This window comes from Nyctereutes procyonoides, unplaced genomic scaffold, assembly GCF_905146905.1.
Source record: "Nyctereutes procyonoides isolate TBG_1078 unplaced genomic scaffold, NYPRO_anot_genome, whole genome shotgun sequence".
Classification (NCBI taxonomy): domain Eukaryota; kingdom Metazoa; phylum Chordata; class Mammalia; order Carnivora; family Canidae; genus Nyctereutes; species Nyctereutes procyonoides.
Genome location: NW_026575125.1, coordinates 119,936,000 through 119,963,858, shown reverse-complemented (window position 1 = coordinate 119,963,858; position 27,859 = coordinate 119,936,000). Strand labels below are relative to the sequence as shown.

Genomic DNA, 27,859 nt, shown 5'->3' with positions numbered 1-27,859 from the left:
GTGCAGGTGGGCGTGGATGGGGTGGCGCGAGCTCTCCGAGTGCAGGCCCTGCTTGTTGTGCCCAGAAAGCCTGCCGTCCCCGGGGCCCTCGCTGCAGCGGCCCTCCGTTCGGGTGCTGGGCACCGCGGGCCAGGCTGCCTAGCACGTGTGGGCTCCCGGGGCCCCCGCCGCGGCCCCTGACGCGAGGAGCTGCGGCCCCCGAGCGGGACGCGGGGTGCGGGGCAGCGGTCGGCTCCGTGTGTGCAGCGCACGCGGCCGTCAATGACAGGGCACCCGCAGCCCCGGAGCCCTCCAGGCGTTTTCGCAACGCCGTGGCCCGCAGAGAGTTGTGGGTAAAGCGTGGCCCCGCGGGCCGGCTTCTCTGCGGGGGGCGCCGAGGGGGCCGGGCGGTGGCCGAGCCGGGGACCCGCGGCGGGCGGAGCGTGGGACCGCGGGGTCCCCCGAGCCCACCGGGTGCGGCCGCGGAGCCCGGGCGGGGGCGGAGCCCGGGCGGGCCCAGGGGCGGGGCCGAGCCGGGCGGGGCGGGGCCGACGCGGGGCCCCGCCCGTGCCCGCCCAGCGCGCGGCCGGGGGGAGGCGCCAGGCCGGGCCGCGCCGCCTCCGCCGCCTCCGCCGCCCCGCAGGCCTCCGCGCTCGCAGTCCCGGTTCGGCCCCGCTCGCGGCAGGCGGCCCCGCGCTCGGCTCCCGCAGGATGACGCTCAAGGCGAGCGAGGGCGAGGGCGGGGGCAGCATGCGCACCGCGCTCTCCGACCTCTACCTGGAGCACTTGCTGCAGAAGCGCAGCCGGCCCGAGGTGAGGGGGCCCCGCGGGGTCCCGGGGCCGGGCGGGGGGGCTCCGGGGCTCCAGGCCGCGCCGGCCGCCGCGGGAGCCGCTGGGTCTGCCCTGGGAGCGGAGGCCGCGGCGGCGGCGGCGCTGGCCCCGGAGGGCTTGGGGTGCGGCGGCCGTTGCCCAGGAGCCCTTCTCGGTGCGAATGAGCAGAGGCCGCGGCCTGCGCCCCGCGCTCGCTAAGGTCAAGAAAAACTTCTTCGGGGACGGAAGTCGGGGTGAGAGCAAGAGTTTAAGGAGCGGGTCCAAGAAGCGGAGGGCTGCCTGCTTGTCGGAAGGCTCGTGCTGGGCTCAGCAGAATCGGCTGGGAACCCAACTCTGTGAAGCGCGCACTCACCGCCCCGCGCATTCGGGAGGGCCCCTGGGGTGCACACGGGGTGGGTGGCCTTGTGTTTCAGCGGACGGACGGGGAGTCCCGGCGTTTCGGAGGCAGCTGGGCCCTCCAGGCTCCGGGGCCGGTGGCAGATCGCTATTGACCTCCACCCTCCGGTACCCCCGGGCGCGACGTTGACTGCCCGGCAGTAGCGCTCATCATCCTGAATGGGGACTTCAGCCCGCAAAATAAGGATGTCCCCTGGGGAGAGCGGCCTCCACCAGGGTGCTCAACCCCCCCCCCCCCGCACACACCCAGGCCGGCTCCCAGGTGGAGGGAGCCATCACCCAGAATATGGGCCCAACAGCCCCTCCACCCAGCCTGGCCTTCCTCACAGGGTGCTGATCATGTAGGACTACCGATTATCCAGAATAAGAGACAGAGACAGACACAGAGACACAGAGCCACCACACCTGGCACCAGCTGTGCAGTCTACCTGTACCGGCCTCAGAAGTCAGTGTGAACCTCTTTCCTAGACGCGGGATTGCTCAGGGAACGACTATGTCATGCTCCCTGGTTTTATCTTACTTTTTTTCTTTTTTTAAAAAAAGATTTTCTTTTTTATTCATGAGAGACAGAGAGAGAGAGAGGCAGAGACACAGGCAGAGGGAGAAGCAGGCTCCATGCAGGAGCCCAATGCAGAACTGGATCCCGGGACTGCAGGATCACACCCTGGGCCGAAGGCAGTGCTCAACCGCAGAGCCACCCAGGCTGCCCCTGCTTTTATTTGAAATGCCTAATAAATACGTCCTCAGAAATGTTTCCTGAATGAATAGACGCCCGCAGAGGTTTAGCAGAACCTTGCACACCCACAGATGAGAACACTGAAGATCCACAGGGCCAAGCAAACAGTGGAGCTGTGCAGCCTCCTTGGGCTGCTCGCTCAAGGAAACGATCGATAAGCATCAGCGCGGTGGTCACACCTGGCTGTTCTTTCCAGCAGTGAGCACCGCAGTCGAGGCTGCAGTGAACACCGGGGGAGGACAGCATGGTTATTTTTTTTTACGGATTTTATTTATTTATTCATGAGAGAGAGAGACAGAGGCAGAGACTCAGGCAGAGGGAGAGGCAGGCTCCATGCAGGGAGCCCAAGGCGGGACTCGATCCCGGGGCTCCAGGATCATGACCTGAGCCGAAGGCAGCACTAAACCGCTGAGCCACCCGGAGATCCCCTGGGACCCTCTTTTAATGTGTCCTTTTTTATATATACTTTATTTATCCATGAGGCACACAGAGGCAGAGACACAGGCAGAAGGAGAAGCAGGCTCCCTGCAGAGAGCCTGACGCAGGACTCGATCCCAGCTCCCCGAGATCACAGCCAGGCCTAAGGCGGGGCTAAACAGCTGAGCCCCCCAGGGATCCCCCGACAGCATGGTTATTCGGTTGGCAGCACAGCACTGCAAGGAGGGAATCACGATCTAAAACAACCCGTCTCCCCAGAGCCCGGGATTCTTTATAATCAGTTCACTTGGCCGAGCCTTCACTTTGTACTAAAAATCTCTTTATTACATTGACTTTTGGCAGCTTTATTGAGGTATAATTAGCATACATATGACTTATAAATGTATTTGGTCTGTTCGGTAGGGTTTCACAAATGCACACAGTGCTGTCACCATCCCCAAGATCGTGATACAGAAGGTTTTCACCCCTCCAGAAAGTTCCCTGGTGGACCTTTACATTCACCACCACCCCCGGAAACCTGCAAGTCACCCTGAAAACGGAGCTGCATTTTGACACTATCGTGTGGCCTTTTCAAGACTGTCAAATAAGTGCAATCCCACTGTACGCAGTCTTTCCTCTCAGGCTCCTTTCACTCGCCACACCCAGAGCCCCGTGTGTCACTCTGAGCAGCCCGGCCGCTCCTGACGGGCAGGCCTGAGGGACTGTGGCCCTTTGGGGAAAGAGGCCCTGTCATGACACGAGTCGTGTTGTAGGGCACCCTCTGAGTCAGCAGGCTGTGTGCAGTTGTGGGTTTCCCCTTGATCAGTGCGCCGGGCCCACTGGCTGGCCGCTGCATCCTGCTTTCCTAGAGGATTTGCAGGAGATGAAGGAAGACTTGCTAAACCCTTGGACAGAATAGTGTCCAGATCCGCCCGGGTGTGGACACTGGACGGATGACCCCAGTGCTTGTCGGGGCTTCACCTTCCCTCTGGGACTCTTATCTTTGGCCCCGACACGGGGCTCTGCCTCTGGCTCTCCTGTATACCCTCGGGTGAGCAGCTGAGGCTCTCTGTGCCTCGGGCTCCCCTGTGTCAGATGGACCCACTGAGGGTTGTGGACATGCTTACGCGGCATATGCTTGGTGACCGCGTTGGGCTGCACGGGTGCATCCAGCGTGTCCCTGAGAGCTGCCCGCGCAGTAGCAGCCGGCGCATCCTCCGACACTGGGAAGGAGCAGGAAAGGCTGGGAGGGAGTTGTTTGCCTTAATGGGATCCATAAAATGATGTCGCCAAAGACCTCACGGAAGGGGAACACTTTCTGTAAAAGTCCTAAAGGCTCAAGACCCAAAGTGTTGCTTCCCGAGTAGAGTCCACGTTCAATACAGGAAAAATACGGGGGCGCCTGGGTGGCTCGGGCGGTTCGGTGCCTGCTTTCTGCTCAGGCATGATCTCTGGGTCCTGGGATCCCACCGCCGTCCCCGCTCACGTGCTCTCCCAAATGAGTAAATCTTTCAAAAAAAGATGATTTTCCGGCACATTTGAACTGTGGCCTGTCTTCTGTATTGCAGTGTAGTTCTTTTCTTGGAGAAGCTCATAGGCCATGTGGGGCCTTATTCTTCACCGCAGTGCTCTGCGCTGCTCACGTTCCCCTGGTGTCCTGCTCGGCGGCGGCGGCGCGCCTGGGGGCTGGTGCGGTGACACTCCCTCCGTGTTCACCCGGGCGTATCCCACGCTGCAAAAGGCAGGCCGCGGTAGGCTTCCAGTAAGATCTGTCTGTTGACTGTTAGGCGGGCAACAGCATCACCGCACATTGGTGTTGTCCGTCCTCCAGGACCGAGGAGCCCAGAAGGGAAGGCGCGCGGGGGGGGGGGGGGTCGCTGTCAGAACATGGCCCAAGGGGTCCCCGGTGACTAGCGCCCCAGGCCCCGGGAACCGCCTGTGCAAAGCCAAGCACGTCCTCGCCCAGTGGGACACTCTGAGTGTGATCCTTCTTTGTTGTGAAAAGTAATATGCGCCACCCCCCGCCCCCATAGCCCCGGTCTTGGTCTTGCGGATCCAAACAGGTCTTGAGACACGGTCACATGTCCCCTGGGGCAGGGAGACAAAATCAGCTGACGTTTCATTGATGCAGGGATTTCACCCCTAAGCAGTGAGTTGCTCATACCTTTGAGTGTTGCTCACAACCGCAGCAGCCTGGGTGTGGGGTGCGGGAAGGCCAGAGTCAGCGTAGCTCCGAACGGGGCTGCGGGGAAGGGAAGTGACCCCAGGCTGGGAAACAGGAAGAAAAACTGCATTAGACAAGCAGGATTCTCTTTTCTGAACCTTCACTTTTCGCTTATGAAAAAACACGTAGGCCGCCGCACACGGAGGTCCGTGCCCGCAAGTCACCTTCCCTGCAGGCAGGCAGCCTTTGCCTCTGTGCACAGTGCACGGGGCAGATAAAGTGCGTCGGGAAGGATCTTTACACACTTGACCTTTGGATTGACTGATGTATGTGTTCTCGAGGCCCGGAGGGCCTGACCAACAGGGCACTAGTTAATGTACGATTTTAGGAGGGTTCTTGCCAGAAGCTTCCTGGCCCCTAGGCCTCCGGCCCCCCGCCCGCCCCAGCCACTCGGGGTGCCAGTGCCCGGAGCCCTGCTGGCTCTCCCTGCTCCCCCTTTTCCAGAGTGCACGACCGCCTGCGCCCTGGCCTGGCGCTGCCCCGGCTCCGCGGGGAAGCGGTTGGCCAAGAGCCTGACAGTGGGCTGAACAAATGTTTGTTCTCGCCTACGTTCCCTGCCACGCATTCTTAATCCGATTGTTTGGATGAAAAACCCCGCTTGGGTTTTTTTTTTTTGTTTTTGTTTTCTTCACCCCCCCCCCGCCCCCGCCCCGTTTGTTTTTCATCTCTAAGTCCCAACTTCCTTTGAGCAGCTGCCTCTGCCCTTTGAACCCCGCGCAGATGTTTCCTCCGAGGGCTTTCGGGGATCGGGCCTGCCCACCGCAGCGCTTTGTGCGCCGTCCTGGGGCCCTGGGCCCCCCCAAGCCCTGGGGGCGCGGTTGTCGCCTGCAGGCGGGGCCCCGGGGCCCGCGCGGCCATCGGAAGCCGGCAGCCCGCAGCGACGTTGGCCTTCGTGGTCAGCGCTGCCCGGGTCACGCGGCACAGGCGGCGGTGGCGACGCCGGTGGCACAAGTGGCTCGCGGGGCAGTGCGCAGCGCGCACGGGGCCCGGTTGGGATGACAGCGTGGGCGCGTGTCCCGAGCGGAGCGCGCAGGCCGGGGCGAGCTCCCCGGGCGCTGTCCCTGCGCCCCCCCCCCCCCGCCGTCCCGAGGCCTGTGCGCTCCTCGCCTGGCGCACCCGGCCGAGGCTCTGCGACGCCGTGTGCATGCGTGTACGTGCCTGTATGCGCGTGTGCCTCTGTGCGCATGTGCGCGCGTCGGCATGTGCCTGCGTGTGCGTGCCTGTGCGCATGTACGTACCTCAGCGCATGCGTGTCCGTGTGTGCGTGCGTCTGTGCGTGTGCCTCTGTGCGCGTGTGCCTGTGTGTCTGCATGTTCGTGTATGTGCATGTATGTGTGTGCGTGCCTCTGTGCACGTGTGCTTATGTGCGTCTATGCGTTTGCCTGTGTGCACGTGTGTGTGTGCCTCTGTGCGCGTGTGCGTGTGCCTCTGTGTGCGTGCGCCTGTCCACGCGTGTGCGTGTGCCTGTGTGTGCATGTGTGTGCCTGTTCCTGTGCCTGTATGTGCGTGTGTGTGCGCGTGCCTCTGTGCGCATGTGCCTCCATGCGCGTGTGCCTCCATGCGCGTGTGCGTGCACGTTCAGACACCAAGCGTGGGTGTTTGTCCGCGTGGCCTTGCTGCCCCCGTCGTGCGTGACCGGGGGATACGCGGCGCTGCTGCAGGCCCGGGGCGGGGAGATCAGGTGCTGGGCGCGCCGCGTGCCCAGGAGCCTCCGTGTCCGGAGCCGCTTCCGGAGCCTCCGCCCACGAACGCTGTTCGGCGTGAGACGGTGAGCGCGTGGGCGAGCGCGGCGGGTGGGACGCCGCTGCTGAGCTCCCCGCCTGGGGCACTCCCCACCCCCCCCCAGCCTCCCCACCCCCACCTCCCCAGCCCCAAACCCGCCCCCACCCACCCCACCCCCCCGCTGAGCTCTGCTGAGCCCTTGGGTTAGAGGCTGACGCGCTCCAACAACCTTGGCCCAGGAGCTGAATGAGGAAGCCGGTGGGGAGCACCCTGGGCCGCCGCCCTGGACACACCCGGTGGGCACTGCTCCCCCGAGCACCCTGGGCCGGCCAATCTAGGCACACCCGGTGGGCGCTGCTCCCCTGAGCACCCTGGGCCAGCTGATCTGGGCGCACCCTCCGGGCGCTGCTCCCCCAAGCACCCTGGGCCGGCTGCCCTGGGTGTACCCTCTGGGCACTGCTCCCCTGAGCACCCTTGGCCAGACACTCTGGATGCACCTGGTGGGCGCTGCTCCCCTGAGCACCCTGGGCCGGCCGATCTGGGCACACCCTCTGGGCGCTGCTCCCCCGAGCACCCTGCGCCGGCCGTCCTGGGCGCACCCAGTGGGCACTGCTCCCCCGAGCACCCTGCGCCGGCCGTCCTGGGCGCACCCTCCGGGCGCTGCTCGCCTCCCAAAGGTCGCTTACCGTCGTGTGCCCTGGGCTCTCTGGCCTTGGCCGGAGCTGGCGCAGGTGGCTCACCTGTGCTCACCTGTGCAGAGGCGCTCCCGAGTGCTGGCTGCCCTAACCCGGATTAGTGGATTCTGTCCACTAGGGGTTCAGCAGAACCGTCCCACAACCACGGGATGGACGCCGGCGCGATGTGTGGCGTCGTTCTGGGCCAGTGAGTCACACTCACGTAAGTGTGATCGCCCCACCAGTCAAGGCACAGGACTGCTGCATCACCACAAGGCCCGGCCCGGTGTCACCCTCTTGTAGTCACACATGTCCTCCTCCCTACCGTCCCTAGTCCTTGGCGTCCACTACCCTGTCCTTCATCTGTGGGATTCTGTGATCTCGAGAAGGCCACATCGATGGCCTCACACAATGCGCACCCTTTGGAGCCTGGCTCTTCCCACTCATCACAGTACCTTCGAGATCCGTCCCAAGGTGGTGGGTGTGTATTTTGATTGTCCCTTTTTATGGCCGACAAGTGTTTCGTGCTGTGCGTGGACCACTGACCGGCTGTCGGAGGCCGTTCTGGTCGTTTCCAATCTTTGGGTCTTAGGAACAAGGTCGCATGAACCTTCGCGGACGGGCTTTGTGTGAACCTTCCTCTCAGGCTGTTGCTGGGATGTAAGGTCGCTGTTTTGCCGTCTAAGAAAGCACCTAACCCCCTTCCCAAACGGCAGGGCCATTTTACGTCCCCACCAGCCAGGATGAGAGACTCCGTTCCTTCGAATCGTCACCTGCGTTTACTGTTGTCACTGCTTGTCCCTCCGCTGTTGTGAGAGGCGTGTGGTGGGATCTCACTGCGGTTTCGGTTTCTTTCTCCCTGCTGGCCACCCTCCTTCCTTGTCCTCTTCAGTGACACACCTGTTACTGCCTTTTGTTCCTTTTTTTAAAGATTTTATTTATTTATTCATGACAGACACAGAGAGAGAGGCAGGGACACCGGCAGAGGGAGAAGCAGGCCCCATGCAGGGAGCCCGACGCGGGACTCGATCCCGGGACCCCAGGATCAGGCCCTGGGCTGAAAGTGACGCCAAACCGCTGGGCCATCAGGGCTGCCCTCTTTTGCTCATTTTTTAAAAAGATTTATTCAATGAAGGGATCCCTGGGTGGCTTAGTGGTTTGGCGCCTGCCTTTGGCCCAGGCCGCGATCCTGGAATCCCGGGATCGAATCCCACATCGGGCTCCCTGCATGGAGCCTGCTTCTCCCTCTGCCTGTGTCTCTGCCTCTCTCTCTCTCTCTCTCCCTCTGTGTGACTATCATAAATAAATAAAAATTAAAAAAAAAGATTTATTCATTGAAGAGAGTGCGTGCGCACGTGCAAGTGGGGGGGTGCAGAGGGAGACGGAGGGTCCCAAGCAGGCTGCACCCCCAGCACCAAGCCTTGTGCGGCCCCTCCCAGGACCCCAAGATCATGACGTGAGCTGAAATCAAGAGCCGGTCGCCTGACCCACTGAGCCGTGCAGGCTCCCTGTCTTTCATCCACTTCTTTTTAATTACATGCTTTTTATTTTTTTTGTCTATTTTTTATTTTTATTTTTTTATATAAATCTATTTTTTATTGGTGTTCAATTTGCCAACCTATAGAATAACACCCAGTGCTCATCCCGTCAAGTGTCCCCCTCCGTGCCCGTCACCCATTCACCCCCACCCCCCGCCCTCCTCCCCTTCCACCACCCCTAGTTCGTCTCCCAGAGTTAGGGGTCTCTCATGTTCTGTCTCCCTCCCTGATATTTCCCACTCATTTTTTTTGAAGTTTTTATCTAGATTCCACTTAGCTGACGTACAGTGTGATATTGTCTTCAGGTGTACATGTCCCGAGGGAACGCGTCGTGCATCACCCTGTGCTCGTCGCAGCAGCTGCCCTCCTGCATCCCCGTCACCCACCTCGCCCAGAGCCACCCCCACCTTCCCTCCGGTGACTGTCAGTGCGTTCTCTATAGGTTTTCTTTTCTTCAAGTTTCCTGTTTGAATTCCAGTTAGCATACAGTGTGATGTGCGTTTGACATGTCGAAGTAGACGCTTTTTAGTGTTGAGCATTGAGCCTTCTTTATATATTCTAGATGCTAGTCTTCTTTATTTTTTTTAATTTTTAAAAATTATTTATTATATATTTATTTATTTTAGATGCTAGTCTTTTGTTGGATGCAGGGTTTGTCAACGTTTCCTCCCAGTCTGTGTCTTTTTATCCTCTTCGCACAGGTGTTCACAGAGCAGAAGTTTATGATTTTTAAGAGGTCCAGGTTATCAATTTTTCCTTTGATGGATCCTGCTTCTGGTGTCAGGTTGTCTAGCCCTAAATCGCGGTGGTGGTCTCCTGTGTTGTTTTCCAAAAAAGTGTTAGAGTTTTACACTTTATGTTTAAGTCCAGGATCCATTGTAAAGGTGTAAGGTTCAGGCCAGTGAAATTTTTCCCTTTTTTTGTCCCTATATGTCTGATTGCTCCAGCACCATTTGTTGAAAAGACTCTTCCTCCATCAAACTGTTTTTGCTCCTTTGTCAAGGTCACCTGGACGTATCTGTGTGGGGCTGTTTCTGGGTTCTCTGATGTTCCACTGGTCTGTGTGTCTTGATTACTTGCAACTACATAAGTCCTGAAAGTCTGCAGACTGACTCCTCTTACTTTCTTCCTTTTCAAATTGTTCTCAGCTATTCAAGGGCCTGCACGTTTATATCACATACATGGTTTTTTATTTTTATTTTAATTTTTTAAAGATTTTATTTATTTATTCATGACAGAGAGAGAGGCAGAGACACAGGCAGAGGGAGAAGCAGGCTCCACTCAGGGATCCCGATGCAGGACTTGATCTCGGGACCCCAGGATCACGCCCTGGGCCGAAGGCGGCGCTAAACCACCGAGCCACCCGGGCTGCCCACGTACATGGTTTTTAAAAAGTCACCCAGAGGCGCATTTAATGTAACGTACGTGGAGCAGGTGCGTGATGCCATTTGTGTGTAATGGAACACCTGAGGTACAGGGGAGTCAGCAGGTGACACTTGGCCTCCCCAGCAGCGAGCAGGAAGTGAGCGGAGCGCGTGGCCATCTGTGGGGCGCGGCCCCTCCTCGGCCTGGCCCAGCCTTCCACAGCCAGGTGAGCAGCGCCAGGTCTTCCGAAACGTCTACAGAGAGCTCGGAATCTTCCGGTTTTTACTAAACAAAAGTACGAGGTCAAAACATCTGCGAGCTGCGCATGTAGAATTTGTGCTTTCAGTTATACCATTCCTGGGCGCATGGGTGGCTCGGTCGGTTCCGCATCCGAGTCTTGCTCTCGGCTCCGGTCGTGCTCCAGGGTCATGGGATCAAGGCCTGCGTCGGGCTCCACGCTCAGCGGGGGTCTGCTTCCAGATTCTCGCTCCCCCTGCCTCTGCCCCTCTCCCTGCTCGTGCTTTCTCTTTCTGGAAGGCAAATTAATCTTCTAAAAAAAATTTTAAAAGGCGGCGCCTGAGTGGCTCAGCGGTTGAGCGCCTGCCTTCGGCTCAGGCCGTGACCCCGGGTCCCGGGATCGAGTCCCGCATCGGGCTCCCCGCAGGGGGCCTGCTTCTCCCTCTCCTGCTCCTGCTCCCCCTGCTTGTGCGCGCGCTCTCTCTCTCTCTCTCTCTCTCTCTGAAATGAAGAAATAAAATCTTTAAAAATCTTTTTAAACAAAGAGACAAATGATACCATCATTTCCTCGATTCTCACCGCACTCACGGCACAGCGTCCTCTCGCACCCCGCCTCGCGAGGTGGCCAGGTCAGTGGCACCTGCCCCCCCCCTTTGTCCCGCCGTCTTCATCCCGCAGTGGCGCCTACCGTCTGCCCTGCAACCGCAATAGCGTCCCGCCTGGTCTGGACGTGGTGGTGCCGCAGGGCGTCCCCTGGCCTGGCCCTCGGTGCGTCCTGCGGCCCCGGGTGGCCGCCGAGGCCCAGGTGGGCAGGGTCTCGGAGTGGCTCCGGCCTCAGGTCGTCTGCAGTGTCGCGTGCGGGAGCCCTGGGCCGCTGTCCCCACGCCGCCTGACCCCTGGTCATTTCCTTGTGTGCTTTCCGTCTTCGAGACGGTGACCGAGATCTCTCTCCCCTGATGCCGTCCCCTGCTTTCTCTTCCTGGGGGCTTCTGCCCTCCTCACCTTCCCCCCTTGCTTGCCGCGGGGTCTGGGACACTCAGGGCCACTGCATCCTGAATCACGGTCGCTTAGGACAAGTTGCCTCCTGCCGCAGGAGAGCGTTGTGAGGCGGCCCGAGTCTGTTTTCTTTTCTTCTGTTTTCAGACTTTATTCATTCATTCATTCATTCATTCATGAGACACACAGAGACACAGAGAGGCAGAGGACACAGGCAGAGGGAGAAGCAGGCTCACGCAGGGAGCCCGACGTGGGACTCGATCCCGGGTCTCCAGGATCAGGCCCTGGGCTGACGGCGGCACTAAACCGCTGCGCCCCCTGGGCCACCCCCAAGTCTGTTTTCCAGGTACACACCATCTTCGACAATTCTGTTCTACTAGAGGTGCTGTAGGACTCATGTGACCTACGTGTCATGTGACTTTTTTTGAGTCCTAGTTGCCGCGCAAGGCCCTTTGTCCCTCTCAGCACTTCCCTGTTCTGAGGCCACCCAGTAACAGCCTCCTTCCAACCTCACCATCGTATCGGGGTTTCTGATGACCTCTAAGGATGAAAGAAAGGAAAATTCAGATTTCATTCCGTAGGGTTTCATAATCTTAGGAGACGCACGTCTGTCCGCAGGCCTCTACCCTCTGATTTCCAGTCCTTTCCCCTCTGGGCCCTTGGCCACTGCCCAGGAAGAAGTGAGTGGGGGAGTGAGTGGGTGCAGACCTACATAGACAGTTTGCAACCGCGGATATGCCCACTTCCCCTTCTTCACGAAGGCACGTGAGGCACAGCACCCCGGGCGCCCCCGGTTGGGAAAATCTTCCTTCCCCATGGTCTTCGACGGCCCTCCCTGGTATGGCTGGACTCAGCCGCCGCCCATTTTGACCTTGGACTCGAGTGCTGAATTCCCCCCCCCTGTAAACGGAGCTCGGGCCTGGTGCCTCCTCGTCTAGCCGGCCGTCTTGGTTCTCATTCACTGTTCCGCGTGGGCTGAGTGGGGCCCGTTTCAGAGGCTTCCGCTTGACCTTCCTCACGGTGATGGCTCCTCACCACAAGGTCTGGGTTAACATTAACGGGCTAGAAGAATGAGGAAGCAGCAGCAGAAGAGGCTGAGGAGGCCTCCGGGAAGAGAGATCCATCGGTGTTGCAGGGCAGCCACAGCCGGTGGTTGTCACTGGGGTGTGGTGTCCAGTGGGTGGCCACCCCGTCACGTTCATCGTACTGCTGACGGACTCTTGAGGTCCTCCCAGGTCAGGGCTTCTAAGAATACAGTTGAGCTGACAAGGTGCAGCACCACGTCCATGCGACTCCTACCAAACGTGTACGGGCTCAGCCGAATCCTGGGATAACGTTACACAAAGCCCGACTGAGACCCTACAAAATGGTAGGCCTGTCCTCTTAAAGACATCAAGGCCGCGAAAGACAAAGGAAGGCTCGGGAACTTTTCCAGACTCAGGGACGCTAAAGAGATGCGAACGGTGAATGCAGGGCGTGATCCTGGATCCTGGATCCTGGTCTCGGGAAGTGTGAGTAGCTAGGAAGGACTAGGAGGGTGCTCCTGACGTGCAGACACAGCTGAGGACGGGTAGAGTGTTGTGTCCCTGGGAAGTTTTTGTTTTTGAGAACATTCTTGTTCTGAGCAAACATGTGGAAGCGTTTACGGGTTGAGGGGCATGATGTCTTCAGGTTGTGGTCCAAGGGGTCCAAAACTTAGGTCTGGTAGTGTCTTCTTTTACGAGATTGTGCTGCGATGATGTCCCCGTCCACATCCTGCGGTGTGTGTGGCCGTGCATAGCCTGTGGCTCCGCGCTGTCCATCCCACTGCTCTGATGTCCGTCCTCCGGCCAGGGCCATGGCGAGTGCCACTTGGGAGCGTTGCTGTCAGCAAGGTTGGGAGCAAGGGGCCACAGTGCAGATGTCATCCTGGGATGGTGGGAGGGCCAGGCCCTGTGTCCTCTTGGGCCACCGGCTAGCGCTGAATGCCCAGCTGTGTAGGCCACGTAGAACTTCCATTTCCAGCCAGCGAGGTGATTTGTGAGACTCATGGTGACCTCAGTCACCTTTACCGTGTGGGACGGGAGCATCAGGTTCCTTGAACGCATCCCATCCCGGATCTTGGCCGTAGGCTGTGCGTGTGCATGCGTCCGCGTGTGTGTCTGTACACGCACCTCCCAAGCCCACAGCCCCTCAGCAGAAGCCCTCGGTGCAGCTCCCTGGGGGTCAAACAGGAATATCCGTGCAGCAAACTGCATAAACGTGCCCATTAAGTTGGGAAATAACACCCACAGATGGCTTCATATCAATTCAGATGACGGACGTGGACCTTGGGAAAGAGCCACTGGCTCAGAGCCTTTTCATTTTTATTTAAAGATTTTATTTATTTATTTATTTTTATTTATATTTATTTATTTATTTAGATTTTATTTATTTATTCATGAGAGACAGAGAGAGGCAGAGACCCAGGCAGAGGGAGAAGCAGGCTCCTTGCAGGAAGCCCGACCTGGGACTCAATCCCAGGACTCCTGGGTCACGTCCCGGGCCAAAGTCAGGCGCCAAACCGCTGAGCCCCGCAGGGATCCCCAGCTCAGAGCCCTTTAGAATTGGGAGTGGGAGTGACGGGGCAAGGGCAGCCCTTTGCTGCTGACTTGATGCATCATCGCCCTGTCCTTGGGCCCCAGCAGGCTGCGTCGCACCAGGTGAATGCCGTGACTGAGGACATGTACACCAACGGTTCCGCTGCCCCGGGGAGCCCTACCCAGGCCAAAGGGCAGGAGGTGCGGAAGGTGCGACTCATCCAGTTTGAGAAGGTCACCGAGGAGCCCATGGTAAATCCTTACGGCAGTCCACCCCCTGCTCGCTCCAGCCCGGGGGTCCCTGGGCCTCCGGAGGGGATGCGGAAGGCTGCGCACAGCTCTCGGACTGCAGCCCTCACGCCCATTCTTTTTTTTTTTTTAAGATTTTATTTATTTATTCATGAGACACAGAGAGATGGGGGGGAGGCAGAGACCCAGGCAGAGGGAGAAGCAAGCCCCATGCAGGGAGCCCGATGCGAGAGTCAATCCCGGGACCCCAGGATCAGGCCCTGGGTTGAAGGCAGCGCTAAAGTGCTGACCCACCCGGGCTGCCCTTTTTTTTTTTTTTAAGATTTTATTTATTTATTCATGGGAGAGAGAGAGAGAGCGCCTCATGCCCATTCTGCTCGACTACGGCCCAGGCACAGAGGCAGGATCTTCCTCGCAAGACGTGACCTTGAACGCCCCTGAAGGCAACCTCGGAGCGGCTGGCAGGAGAGCTCACTGTGCCCTTTGTCTTCATTGCAGGGAATCACCCTGAAGCTGAACGAAAAGCAGTCTTGTACGGTGGCAAGGATTCTCCACGGCGGCATGATTCACCGACAAGGTACTCGGGGCGGGGTCCCCGGTCGTGCTTCCGTCGGGGATTAATCAGTCACTGCCTCTTCGCTGCTCAGGGACGCGGAGCTACTAATCTTTAAACCCGGGGGCATTTTTGTGCGCGTGGCAAGCAATCTTTGGTGGATTAATACTGGCTCTTTAGAATCCTCGTGCAATACGGCCTGGGTGTGAATGGCCCCATGCCAGCACCTCTCCCCCGAGGGCTCTTACACACCATGTATACCGCTTAGTAGTATTATTAATATTGATGATTAATATTTGAGCAATTGTATGCAACTCATTGCATTAGACTTTGAGTACATGACGCTGAAGGAAGCAGAGCACCTCTCCTCCCGGAGCTAACAGTTAAGCTGGGAAATGACCACAAGCAACCGCTGCATCCTCGTAATGTGCCCGTGCCCTCAATCTCGGATCCAGCATTTATTAGAAGCCATTCGTGGGGGGGCAGAGGCTGAGAGGATGTTAAAACACGGCATGTTTGGAGGAGCTGTGGGTCACCTGTATTTGCACCACTTCATCCCATGCTTTGAGCCCTACTCTTTTACGTTTAGTTTGGGCTTCTTGTGTATCCAGGGTGGCACAAATATTGGTGACTACTCTTCACTTAGGATCTTTTTTTTAAAAGATTTTATTTATTTATTTATGAGAGACAGAGCAATGCAGAGACACAGGCAGAGAGAGAAGCAGGCCCCATGCAGGGAGCCTGATGGGGGACTCGATCCCGGGACTCCAGGATCACGCCCTGGGCTGAGGGCAGCGCTCAACCACTGAGCAACCCAGGTGTCCCTTCACATAGAATCTAACCATCGAGTGACTTTACCATTAGGGAGCATCTGTGGGCTTGAGCAAAACAACAAAGAAAATTTACACTTGCTGAGGACCCAGAGCTCTTACGGTGCTTGGTCAGCAGAACTGTCGAGTGCCTACCTTGATACATCCCTCAAGGGAATCGGAAGAACCGTTCCCTTTTCCCATGGATGAGGATTTTCAACCCCGAGTATTTTACGCAGCCGGTCATATGATACGCTCTAGCTCATGGTTGCTTTTCTGTGGTCTCTTGATTTATATTGACAGTTCTCAAAAAAAAAAATATATATATATATATATAGACAGTTCTCGTTTTATTTTTTTTATATTTTTTTATTTTTTTGACAGTTCTCGTTTTAACGTTTATTCTTTGTGGACCTATTTTTCATTTTCTGGTAGGCTCCCTTCACGTCGGGGATGAGATCCTAGAAATCAATGGCACAAACGTGACAAATCACTCAGTAGATCAGCTGCAGAAGGCGATGGTGGGTATTCTCTATGCCATTATCCGTGTGAAGTGTGGGCACATGTTGCTGTCACTGTCCGTCATTTTTCTATCAAGTCTTTATACCTCATTGAAGGGGCTCTTAGCACCACTAATCTTTATTCCGTGCAAGGAAGGACAGTTCTCTGCTTTCATGGAGTAAATTTCTAAAACAAGGTGAATAACCCAGAGTGTCTATCTAGAAAGACCATTGGCCTGGGTGTCAGAAAGCATTGCCCCCCCGAAAAAAAAGAAAGCATTGCTCTTTAGTGGCAGCTCTGCAGCCCTGCTCTACTGTACTCTAGCCGGGCTTTGAGCAGGTGGATTAATTTCCCTAAGTCATCTGTAAAATGAAGATCGGAATCTGCATTCATACATTTCTTATGAAGAGTGGATGGAATTTTACCAATGAAAACTTGAGGGGTGCAGGGCTGCCTCAGTAGACCGTGTGACTGTTGACCTCGGGTTTGTGAGTTTGAGGCACACGTGGGACAAGGAGGTCACTTTAAAATTACTCAATAAACCCGCACATGGGGTGGTTGGGTGTAGTTGGCCGCTGCCTGTGGAAGCCACACCACCAGCACTCAGTGGTGATGGGCTAGGGTACCTGCCGGGGCGTGAACAAGACAGCAGCAACCTGGGAAAAAGTGTCATTTGAACCAGAATATGGCTTTTCTCTTGAGACAGAGATGAGGAAACCGAACCTTCAGGAGTTTTGAAACTTGACCATGGTCACGTGGCTGTAAAAGGACAGACCTGGGGTTGGCTTTAATCAAAAGTCCCTGCGGGGCATGTGGCTGACTCATTGGGCAGACCATGTGACTCTTGATCTCAGGATTGTGAGTTCGAGTCCCACACTGGGTATAGCATCTATATATATATATAAAAGCCCTCGCTTGGACTTCTGCTTCTGAGTAAATGAAGTAACAGGGACCAGCTTTACCTTGCTTTGTGAAGCAACCCAAACCCTAAATGTCCATGTACCTAACAGCAGAGCTTCAACATAGTTGAAACACAAACCAATAGAACTCCAAGGAGAGAGAAAAAAAAAAAGAACTCCGAGGAGAAAAAGCCAAGCCACAGCCGTAGTCAGAGTCCAGGAGTTCATGTCTCTCAGTAGTCAACAGAGCAAGTAGCCAGAAATGCAGTGAGGATACAGAAGCTGCGAAGGACCCTACAAGGCTACTGTCCTAAAAGGAGGGGCAGGTGGACGAGTCTTCAGAGCTACATCAACCAACTGGAAGAGGTGGACTTCATTCTGATTCTCATGCAAACACATGGTCTCAGACCACATGCCCACAGCCCTGTGGGGTGACAGGAACCCCGGTGCCATCCCTCCACTCAAAGACCTTCGCCACCTTGTGTTTCCTGCTGGAACATTGATCTGTGGAGTCCATTTCCCTGCTTGTCCCCCATGTAAGAGGTTATCTGGGGCCTCTTCCCACCCGTAAGAAGAAGTGAGGATCCCATGAGGCCCAGCCCGGGAAGGTGGATCTGTTTGGCCGCGGCCTACCCTCCACAAGGCGGGCTGCCCTGCGATTTGGCCGCATGGTTGCTTCTCAGTAAGACTGGATGCATGGTTTTTCCTCTGCTTGGGGTATGGCTCTGACGCTCAGTCCTGCATAACAACTTTTGCAAATACGTGAACCTTCAAAATCTGTGCTTCCCTTTGACTAATGTAAAAATGCAGTTGGCTACATAGAGGTTAATTAGTGTTGTGTGATGACAAAGATCATAAACCATAGGCTGGGGAAAAGATTTACAGCACATATATAAGGCTACGGAGTTAATAACTGAGTTAATAACGGTAACGTTTAAAGAGCTGCTCAACTTTGTTATAAAAAAAAAACCACAAAACCGAAGAATAGAGCAAATGATATAAAAAAGAAAAGGCTCTTGAAAAGGGGCCCAATTTGAGTCATGATAAAATAATCACAGACTAGAGTAACCGCGTAGTCCTTTCCACCCATCGACTGCCAGAATGAAAAGGGATGTTAACATGGACCCCGGGCAAGAATCTGGGGGAGAGGGCCTCTCGTTACTCCTGGTGAGAGTGGAAGTGCTATAATTTGAGGGCAGCTATTGAAATGCTCTTGGCCTTTGATTCTGCATTTCTACCATGAGATTCTATTCTATGGAAACCAAAGTGCAAATCTAGAATAGATGGCGTTCAGGGATGTCTATTGCAGCAGATGGCAGCGGAAAAAAAAAATTGGCAACAACTGACATGGCCAGTACTGGGAAGTATGGCTCAGTGAACGGCATGTGACAGAACCAGGGGTAGAGTATGATCCCATTCTGGCCAAAATCAAACAAAAAAAATATATACACACTAATATGGATAAACAGGTGAGTATTTGGAAACGTCTGCCTCAGTGTCGAGAAACCTATGCGTATACGTGGGCCAGGGTTCGTTTAGGCTCCTCTGGGGGCCGTTTAGGGCTGACTGTGGGGAGGAGGGAAATCAGTCCCCTTTTCATCATTATTGTTTGTGTGTGTGTCCATGTTGTCACAGCGGCTTACAGGGCCCGTGAGATTCTGGTATCGAAGGAGGAGCTGTTGTCCAGAATTTCAGAGTGCACAGTAAAGATGGGCGTTGGAAGAAAACGCTTTTTGGGGACTTTGAGAGGCAAAATAAGACTTTATGAAACCTCAGGTCATCCATCATCTATCCACCGTAATGTCATTTGTCCTTTCCTATTTAATAGAAAGAAACCAAAGGAATGATCTCCTTAAAAGTAATTCCCAACCAGCAGAATCGTCTTCCTGCGCTACAGGTAGGTCACACCATTTTCTCTGCTGTGTTCTTGGAGTTTTGATTGAAATGGTATTCTTAAAAAAAATGAAATAGTATTCTGATTTTAAGTTCTCGGTGTCTCACGGCTGTAGCTGCCTGGTGCTGGCTGGCCTGAACGAACACCCGTTACAACCCGGCAGACCTTGTTTCTGACTTGTTTGTAACCGATGTGAAAGGACGGGGTACCCTCCTTATCCTAAGGGGAAAATGGGCAAAGCACACGAAGAGATAAAGCACAGGAGGAAAAATACACAGGAACACTGAGCATGTGAAAACCAGCCGATGTCACCAGTCCTCAAAGAAACACGACCTAAAATGTGTGCAGTATCATTTTTCACCAAGCAAGTTGCCAGATATATTTTTAAAGATTTTATTTATTTATTCATGAGAGAGGAGAGAGAGGTGGGGCGGAGAAGCAGTCTCCATGCAGGGAGCCCGACATGGGACTTGATCCCGGGTCCCCAGGATCACGCCCTGGGCCGAAAGCAATGCTAAACCGCTGAGCCCCCCCCCCCCCCCGGGCGGCCCAACTTGTACTTTAGGAGGGCATCGTGGAGACGTGGTATCCACGTTTTAAAGACCTCTGGCACATTCATGTCGTTTATTTAATATACTGTGAAAAAATTTCCCGAGGAAAGCTGCATTTCCAATAGTAGCTGCTTTGTCCTCCAAGACAGACAGACAGCTCGGCGGCAGGAAGCACCACCATGCTGGAGGGATCAGGTCCGGCCCCGGCTCCAGTCACTTCTCCCCACTGTTCACCCGGCCCTGACCCCATTTACTTTCGGCAGAACTTCTCACCCACATACACTGCGGCTGGCGTCCCCCTGCAGCTGCTCCTGCAGTTCCCTTTGCCTTATTTTTCAGATGTTCATGAGAGCACAGTTTGACTATGATCCCAGAAAGGACCACCTGATCCCTTGCAAGGAGGCGGGACTGAAGTTCGTTACTGGGGACATCATCAAGATCATCAACAAGGATGACAGTAACTGGTGGCAGGGGCGGGTGGAAGGCTCTTCCAAGGAATCCGCAGGATTGATCCCGTCTCCTGAGCTGCAGGAGTGGTGAGTCGCCTTTGCATGGGTGCAGTTTGCCGGCGGGAGGCACCGTGCTTGCCGCGCGTCGTCGCTGAGCTTCACAAACCGGTCGTCTTGTGTGAACTTTCTGTTGGGGACTGAGCAGCCTTACGGGAGCGGGGGCGTAACGGCTGAGGGGGCGACGGTGACTTGATCGGCTGCGCTCGCAAGCCCCGCAAGCCCCGACGGGTAAAGGAGCCTGAGGGAAGGGCTCTTCGTGTGGCTGGGGGCCTCTGTTTCCCCACATGCTTTCCCTACAGCTACAAAGCAAGTGACAGCCCTGGGACTGCTGGGACTGGCGCCCTCCCTGGTCTCCGGCCTCCCGGGCCAGTGCACTTCTGAGCCCACTGGGAAACAGGCACGCGACATGTGTCCTGGGTGCAGATTCCCAGAACACAGGGAAATAAATCCTGTCCCCGAGCCGGGTTGCTCACTTAGCGCAGGGCCCTCGCAGCGCCGCACCAGCTTTACACACACAACACTTCCCTTTTCTGAATTTAAGATTTTATTGATTTATTTGACAGAGAGAGAGAGAGAGAGGTGAGATCGACACCAGCAGGGGGAGCGGGCAGGGCCCCCGCTGATCAGGGACACCGTTTCCCCCCCCCGTGTGGGGTCGATACCCGGACCAGGACCATGGCGGAGCCAAGGTGGATGTTCCACCCCTGGGCCCCCCCAGACGGCGGTGCGAACTCACACATCAAGGCGAACCAGCATCTTCATGCTGGAAGACCCGCAAGTAAATCAGTGTGCGATTGCAACATCAAGGGAGAGACGTTATCTTGAGTTTAAGCCCCAAATTCCGGTTGGCCTCATCTGGGGACGAACACTGGGAGCTCAGAACGGTCCCCGAACCCTGGAAGTGCCGGGGACGCAATCAGCTCTGATCAGAGCAATAGCCAAGTGGCGTTACGGTGGCACAGTGGGTGGAGACGTGACTTCTTGGTCTGGGGGGGGGGGGTGCGAGCCCCAGAGTGGGGGTACAGATCTTGGAAAATACACTTGAACGGGGGCCGCCTGGGTGGGGCAGTGTTTGGCACCGCCTTCGGACAGGGCATGAACTGGAGGTCTGGGATCGAGTCCCACGTCGGGCTCCGGCGTGGAGCTGCTTCTCCCTTGCCTGTCTTGCTCTCTCTCTGAGTCTCTCATGAATACATAATAAAATCTTTTTTTTTTTACTAAGGACTTTCTTTTTTTTATTATTTATTTTATGATAGGTCCAGGAGAGAGAGAGAGAGGCAGGAGACACAGGCAGTGGGATGAAAGAAGGCAGGCTCCATGCACCGGGAGCCTGACGTGGGATTCGATCCCGGGTCTCCAGGATCGCGCCCTGGGCCAAAGGCAGGTGCCAAACCGCTGCGCCACCCACGGATCCCAATAAATAAAATCTTTAAAAAAAAAATACACCCTGAAGGAACTCTAGAGTCAGGGACACCCTGATGCAGTGGGCACTGGGGCCATTGCGCTGTGTGCGGGGTGATGGGCACCGTGTGGCCACCACCCACGCAGGGGCATGACAGGTCCCGGCCAGTGGGGTGGGTGGGTGAGCTGCGTGGGGCCACCCATGGCCCGGGAGGCCCTCCCACGGGGTCCCCGCGGCTGTCACTGAGGCGGGACCCACAGGCCACACAGGGACAGCTTCCCGGGGCACACCGCGCCCGTGCCCCCCGGACCCTCCTCAGGTGGCCTCCCAACACCTGGCATGGGGGGCGTGTCCAGGAGGACGTGACAGCCCTCCTGGCGGTCGCCACATCTCCCCTCGGCGCAGCCCGACCATTCCAGCCCCGCTCCTTCCAGACGGTTCTCCATGTCTGGTCGGCTCCTCCCAGACCGAGGGGCCCGTGCTCACAGACAGGGAGGGCGCAGGGGCGAGCTGACAGGCCGCGAGGGGGGCAATGACAAGATGCCAGGCAGGGCCCGAGCCCGCGCAGCCGAGAGGGCCAGGCTGGGCGCCTGCAGGTGCGCCTTGGGAGGACTTCACCGCGCCGTTGCCGCCCCCGGTGCGGGGCTCGAACTCCCAGCCCCGACTGCAGAGTCCCAGGCGGGCACCCCGGGTCGGGAGGCCGGACACAGATGTGTCCCCGTGGGCCACAGACTCGGGCCCCTGTCCCCGGGCCGTTTCCCCTGACCCGGGCCCCTGTCCCCGGGCCGTGCCCCCTGACCCGGGGCCCTGTCCCCGGGCCGTGACCCCTGACCCGGGGCCCTGTCCCCGGGCCGTGCCCCCTGACCCGGGCCCTGTCCCCGCAGGCGGGTGGCGAGTGCCGCGCAGTCCGCGCCGAGCGAGGCCCCGAGCTGCAGCCCGTTCGGGAAGAAGAAGAAGTACAAGGACAAGTACCTGGCCAAGCACAGCTCCAGTAAGCTGGGCCCCGTGGGGGGCGGGAGGGCCCGGCTCTCCCTTCTCTGTCGCCCCCCACCACACCCCCGCTCCGGCTGCTCCGACGGCTGCGGGCTCAGGGCTACCGCCGCTCCCGGGGCTCGGGCCTGGTCCCCGAGCTGTCCGGCCGGTGGCGGCCGGGGGGACAGGGAAGAGGGGCCCCGGGGCGACAGCAGCCTCGGGTCAGGGCCCCACCCACAGGGCCACGGACACATGGGGGAGCCGGAGGGGGACCCGGAGCCCCAGGAGGAGCCCGGCCGCGGCCCCCTCGTGTTCGTGAGGTCGCTTTGCTCTGTCCTAGTCTTTGACCAGCTGGACGTGGTGTCCTACGAGGAAGTGGTCCGGCTCCCTGCGTTCAAGCGGAAGACCCTGGTGCTGATCGGTGCGTCTGCAGCCTGCGCCCCGCGGTCCCCGGCGCCCCTTGGCATCCGAGCCGTGGGGGGAAGGGGGCGGGAGGTCTGGGCCCGGGTCTCGCTGTCCTTACGGGGCCCGTGAAGCTACACCCTCCGGGGTTTTCAGCAGCCCGCGGTTGCAGGGGGGCGGCTCGCACCCCGTCAGGGCCACGTCCGTCGCCTCGAGGGGCGCGTTAGGGCTCCGCAGCCACAGACATGGAAACCCTGCCCGCGGTTCTGTTCTGGGTCACCTGCCGGCTCAGCCGGTAAAGTGCCTGCCCCAGGCTCTGGCCACAGCCCCGGGGTCCCGGGATCGAGCCCCGCGCTGGGCTCCCTGCTCAAAAGGGAACCTGCTTCTCCCTCTCCCTGTGCGGCTGCTCCCCCTGATTGTGCTCACGCTCGCTCGCTCGCTCTCTCCCCTGTCAATTAAATAAATCTATCTTAAAAGCCAACTTCCTTGGGCCACCTGGGGGGCTCAGCGGTTGAGCGTCTGCCTTGGGCTCAGGCCGTGACCTCGGGTCCTGGGATCGAGTCCCCCATTGGGCTCCCTGCATGTAGCCTGCTTCTGCCTCTGCCTGGGTCTCCACCCGCCCCCCTGTCTCTCTTTCTCTCTCTCTCTCTCTCTTTTAATACATAAAATATTTTTAAAAAATCAGCTCCATTACTTTTGAAGAGCTCAATAAAGCCAGATTCTTTAAAAATGCCACACAAAACCGCACGTGCTGGCCGGCTCCTCTGTAGAAACAAGTTCTGTCCTGTGTCCTGCGCCTCAGGCCTCAGCCCCCCCGACAGGACCCAAGGACCAGCAGCCCCAGATGGTCCTGTGCTTAGAGGCGTGTCGGCCCCTCCCTGACCCCAGTGTGGAAGCCACAGCAGTTCACCCCCACCCGCACCCCATTTGTGAACCCACCCCCACCTTTGTGCTTGGGAGAAGGAGTGGGGAACCCTCATGAAGCCCACCGCGATGTGCTGCCCGCCTTCGCCCAGCCTGTCTTTCCTCCCTGCACAGGGGCCAGTGGCGTGGGCCGCAGCCACATTAAGAACGCCCTGCTCACCCAGAACCCGGACAAGTTCGCGTACCCGGCCCCGTGTAAGTACCTCTGGGGTCCCCGGGCGACAGGTGGGAGCACCACCCTGACATGACCCTGTGGTCCTTTCTATGGGTGACTGTGTTTATAAAAACGAAACACGGGCAGCCCGGGTAGCTCAGCGGCTTAGTGCCGCCTTGGGCCCAGGGCGCGATCCTGGGGTCCCGGGATCGAGTCCCACGTTGGGCTCCCTGCATGGAGCCTGCTTCTCCCTCTGCCTGGGTCTCTGCCCCTCTCTCTCTGTGTGTGTCTGTGTCTCTCATGAATAAATAAATAAAATCTTTAAAAATAAAAAAATAAAAATAAATAAATAAAATAAATAAAAACGAAACACAACTTGGAAAGAGCCATGTGTGCACATCACCGCTCCAGCTGACTACGTTGCTGTTCTGTGCTGGGCCGTTTGTGTAACAGAAGCACTAGAAAATACTTTTATCCTGCTTTAAGGAATGAAGCAAGTAATGTCACTGAAGACATTCAGGGGCGCCTGGGGGTCTCAGCCGGTTGAGCATCTGCCTTCTGCTCAGGTCGTGATCTTGGGGGCCGGGCATCAAGGCCCACATCGGGCTCCCTGCTCGATGGGGAGCCTGCTTCTCGCCCACCTCTGCTCCTCCCCCTGCTCTGTTCTCCCGCGCGCTCACTGTCTCAAATAAATAAAATCTTTTTCTTTTTTTAAGATTTATTTATTTATTTATGATAGAGAGAGAGGCAGAGACACAGGAGGAGGGAGGAGCAGGCTCCATGCCGGGAGCCCGACATGGGACTCGATCCCGGGACTCTAGGATCGCGCCATGGGCCAAAGGCAGGCGCTAAACCGCTGAGCCACCCAGGGATCCCCTCAAATAAATAAAATCTTAAAAGAAAAAACCCACCTCACTGGGGCACCTAGTCCGGCTCAGTTGCTGGAGCATATGACTGGATGTCAGGGTTGTGGGTTCCAGCCCTACGTTGGGCGGAGACACTAATTACAGATGAAATCTTTTTAAAATGGACATTATGTTTTTCATTTTACTTCGTGTCATAAACATTTTCTCGCGTGCCTGAACCCCAGTCCGTTCAGTGGCCGTCCTGTGGTTTCCCTAGCTCTCCACTATTGCTTGACATCTGGGCTGTCTGGACTTCTCCTGAAATGTCTTCTTGTTTTTAAGATTTTATTTATTTATTCACGAGAGACACAGAGGCAGACACAGGCAGAGGGAGGAGCAGGCTCCTGGAGGGGAGCCCGTCGCGGGACTCGATCCCGGGTCCCCAGGATCACACCCTGAGCCGAAGGCGGATGCTCGACCGCTGAGCCCCCCGGGCGCCCCTCTGGAGCACGTTTTAGTGGACAATTTGTATGAATGAGACTAAATGTTGTTACTTAATATTCCAAGATCTAGCAAAATGTGTTTTGAGCCAAACCAACATTGTCTTCGTTCCACGCTATAAAAAGGAAATTTTCCCAACGCTTTTAAGAAATCCTGAGCGTGGCCCATAGTTCTGTTAAAAAAACTATTTTCAGCCGTCATTTCCCCAGTCGTGGGCTCTACGATTCCCGGGGTTGGGGGTTTAGGAGCTGTAAGTTCATGGAGGGGAAGGGGTAGGAATTGGCCACATCGGGCTTGGCCCCCGGGGAGTCCCCGCCCCGGATCCACAGGGCTCTGCGTCGCCCACGTCAGCCCCTCGGGGTCTGTGCGGGAAACCCCGCGACTCGACTGTGCGGCCCAGGCAGCTGGGAGGTGGGTCCGAATGCCTGATCCAAGCCCCGGGGGTGGCGAGGACCCCAGGTCCCTCAGGGGTGCGGGTTCTCGCGCACAGACACGACGCGGCCGCCCAAGAAGGGGGAGGAGGACGGCAAGGAGTACCACTTCATCTCCACCGAGGAGATGACGAAGAACATCTCCGCCAACGAGTTCCTGGAGTTCGGCAGCTACCAGGGCAACATGTTCGGCACCAAGTTCGAGACCGTGCACCAGATTCACGAGCAGGACAAGATCGCCATCCTGGACATCGAGCCCCAGGTGGGAAGGCGGGGGAGCAGGGGAGCGGGGGAAGGGGAAGGCGGGCCGGGGGAGCTCGGGCGCCCGTAGAGGCGGCTGTGCCAGGTGCAGTGTGGGCTCGGGACGCCCAGAGGTAGTGGCGGAAGGACGCCGTGGCGGTGGCTGAGTCCGTCCTCTCGTCTCCCTTCCTCCCCTCCCCTCTGCAGACCCTGAAGATCGTCCGCACGGCCGAGCTGTCCCCTTTCATCGTGTTCATCGCACCTACTGACCAGGGCACTCAGGTGAGGAGGACGGGGCTACGCAGGGTGGGTGGACGTCCCCTGCGGCCCGTGGCTCCCGCCCTCCGTCCCGGAAGGCCGAGACGCCCAAGGGCCGGGCGCGTGGGACTTCTCAGCAGACCCTGACGGAGGCTCCGGGGGTGCTGCGCTCCCGCGGCGGAGGCGGGCAGCGTGGCGGGTGTGACCCGGGCGACGCGGGCCCAGGAGGCAGCGCGGCCCCCAGTCCCTGGGCTCAGCCCGAGCCGGGGATCGGGGCGGCCCGCGGTGTGCCATCCGCGTGGCCTTGCACGCCCGCGCAGCTGGATCCCTGGAGACCCTGCAGCCGACTTGCCAGGTCCCGGGATGCGAAGCCGGGCAACGGCTCGTTCCCGTGCCAGGACGACGCTCTCCGGGGCTGCAGTTGTTTGTCCAGTCGAGTAGAGCCGTGGGGCCAGCGTGCTTGTATCTTTTCCCGAGTGGTCGCGTGTCTTACCAGACCGTGGAGGGCTGTTCGAAGCCTTGGCCACGACTGGCTGCTCAGGTCCTTGGCCAGCCTCTCTTGGGTTCTTGGCCCTTGCCTCACGGCTTTCTGGGAGCTGGGTATTGGGGTCCTCAGCCCGGGGTGCCGTCCGCCGCAAATAGCTCTTCCCACCTTGGCAGGTGTTTGGTGCTTATCGCTGTGCACACATTCTCACTTTTATGGAGTTACAGTCTCTTCACGGATTTTGGGATTTGGGATTCTAGAAAGAAACCAGGGGCGGTGTCGCCCCGTCCTCATCCTGGATTGCAGCTGGGCCCATCGCAGCGGCGGGGGCTGTGACCCACGCCCCGGGGACGGAGCTCTTGCTGCGCAGGGCTCCGATGGTTCGTGGGGTCAGTTGGCGAGGCCCCGAGAGGTGCCTGGTGCGCCCTGGCCGGTCCACACGCGCAGGGAAGGTCTCAGGGCTGGTCTTTAGGCGGGGGCTGTAAGGCGGGCGGTGGTCCCAGGCGTCGGCGGCCACCGCCAGCCCGTCCCGCGCCCGCCTCACCGTGGCCCTGTCTTCGTCGCAGACGGAGGCCCTGCAGCAGCTGCAGAAGGACTCGGAGGCCATCCGCAGCCAGTACGCGCACTACTTCGACCTGTCCCTGGTCAACAACGGCGTGGAGGAGACGCTGACGAAGCTGCAGGAGGCCTTCGAGCGGGCGTGCAGCTCTCCGCAGTGGGTGCCCGTGTCCTGGGTCTACTGAGCTCAGGTCGCCGGCCGGCTCCCCGCGGCGGCCCTCCCCCGCCCGCGTCCCACTCTTGCTTTAGGACAAACGGACGCTCCCACCGGTTTGCCAGCTTCCCGCGCTCTGCTTCTGTCGTCCTTACCCCGTGGGGCCGCCACTGCTCGAGCTCCGCGCCCGTGCGCCCCCCTGATTGGGGTTTTGGAAGGGGCCGTGCGACCCCGAGGCCGAAGCCACATCAGCTTGCACCGCTCCTCGCAGACGGGGCACAGGGAGAGGAAGGGCGCCGGCCGCGCCTCGTTAGAGCCCGCGCTCCTTCGCCCTTAACCCCACGGGGCAGCTCCTGTGTCTTTGCAGCGTCTGTAACCTCAACTTTCTAAAATGCCAGAATGAAGCAGCTGTGCAGTAGGATGATGTCCGCTGTAGGGAAACCCGCAAAAGCAATAAAGACCTCGCTGTGTTGAACGCCAGTACCTGTCGCTCTCTGGGTCCCCCCCCCCCCGCGTCTCCGGAGGGACAGGGCCTGCCAGATGCCTGTCCTCCTGTGCCCACCTGCACGCAGACGTGCGATACAAACAAGCTGGGAGCAGAGCTGTGATCCCACCACTTCCACGGCCCCGACGGCCAATTCCGCTGGCCCCGACGGCCAGGGCGGCCGTTCCCTTTAGCTCTCCCCACCCAAAGGTTCCCAGAGCACCTCACGCCCGCTGCCCACTGCCTGCAGAGGGAGACACCCCGCTTCCTTGCTCCCGCGGAGCTGCTTGGCTGCTACGAACTTGGGGCCCCAGCACCCCCCCCCCAGCTCCCGGAGCTCTAGTCCCCGGCGAGACCCCCAGGTGCACACTCTGAGCCTCATGTTCGGGCCTCACCTCGCCACGGGGAGGGA

General features: G+C 58.0%; 1 protein-coding gene across 2 annotated transcripts; it reads left to right on the top strand.

Annotated features, from left to right (window-relative positions):
- The first annotated feature begins 597 nt into the window (after nt 1–597).
- On the top strand, nt 598–27,443 carry MPP1 (MAGUK p55 scaffold protein 1). 2 transcript variants are annotated; one of them, XM_055338971.1, is made up of 12 exons: nt 598–792; nt 13,779–13,925; nt 14,421–14,499; nt 15,720–15,805; nt 18,513–18,581; nt 19,469–19,665; nt 21,925–22,031; nt 22,353–22,433; nt 23,453–23,533; nt 25,329–25,531; nt 25,717–25,791; nt 26,818–27,443. In XM_055338971.1, the coding sequence occupies exons 1-12, from the start codon at nt 691–693 to the stop codon at nt 26,992–26,994; spliced, it is 1,404 nt and encodes a 467-aa protein (XP_055194946.1). In that variant the 5' UTR covers nt 598–690; the 3' UTR covers nt 26,995–27,443. The 2 variants fall into 2 exon arrangements, with proteins under 2 accessions (XP_055194946.1, XP_055194947.1); XM_055338972.1 differs by having other exon boundaries at nt 599–792; nt 13,782–13,925.
- Nucleotides 27,444–27,859: the final 416 nt, after the last annotated feature.

Coding starts and splice junctions, on each gene's coding strand:
- MPP1 (XM_055338971.1), top strand. CDS start 691: ATGACGCTCAAGGCGAGCGAGGGCGAGGGCGGGGGCAGCATGCGCACC. Junction 25,532..25,716: donor TCCTGGACATCGAGCCCCAG/GTGGGAAGGCGG, acceptor TCCCCTCTGCAG/ACCCTGAAGATCGTCCGCAC. Junction 25,792..26,817: donor CTACTGACCAGGGCACTCAG/GTGAGGAGGACG, acceptor TCTTCGTCGCAG/ACGGAGGCCCTGCAGCAGCT.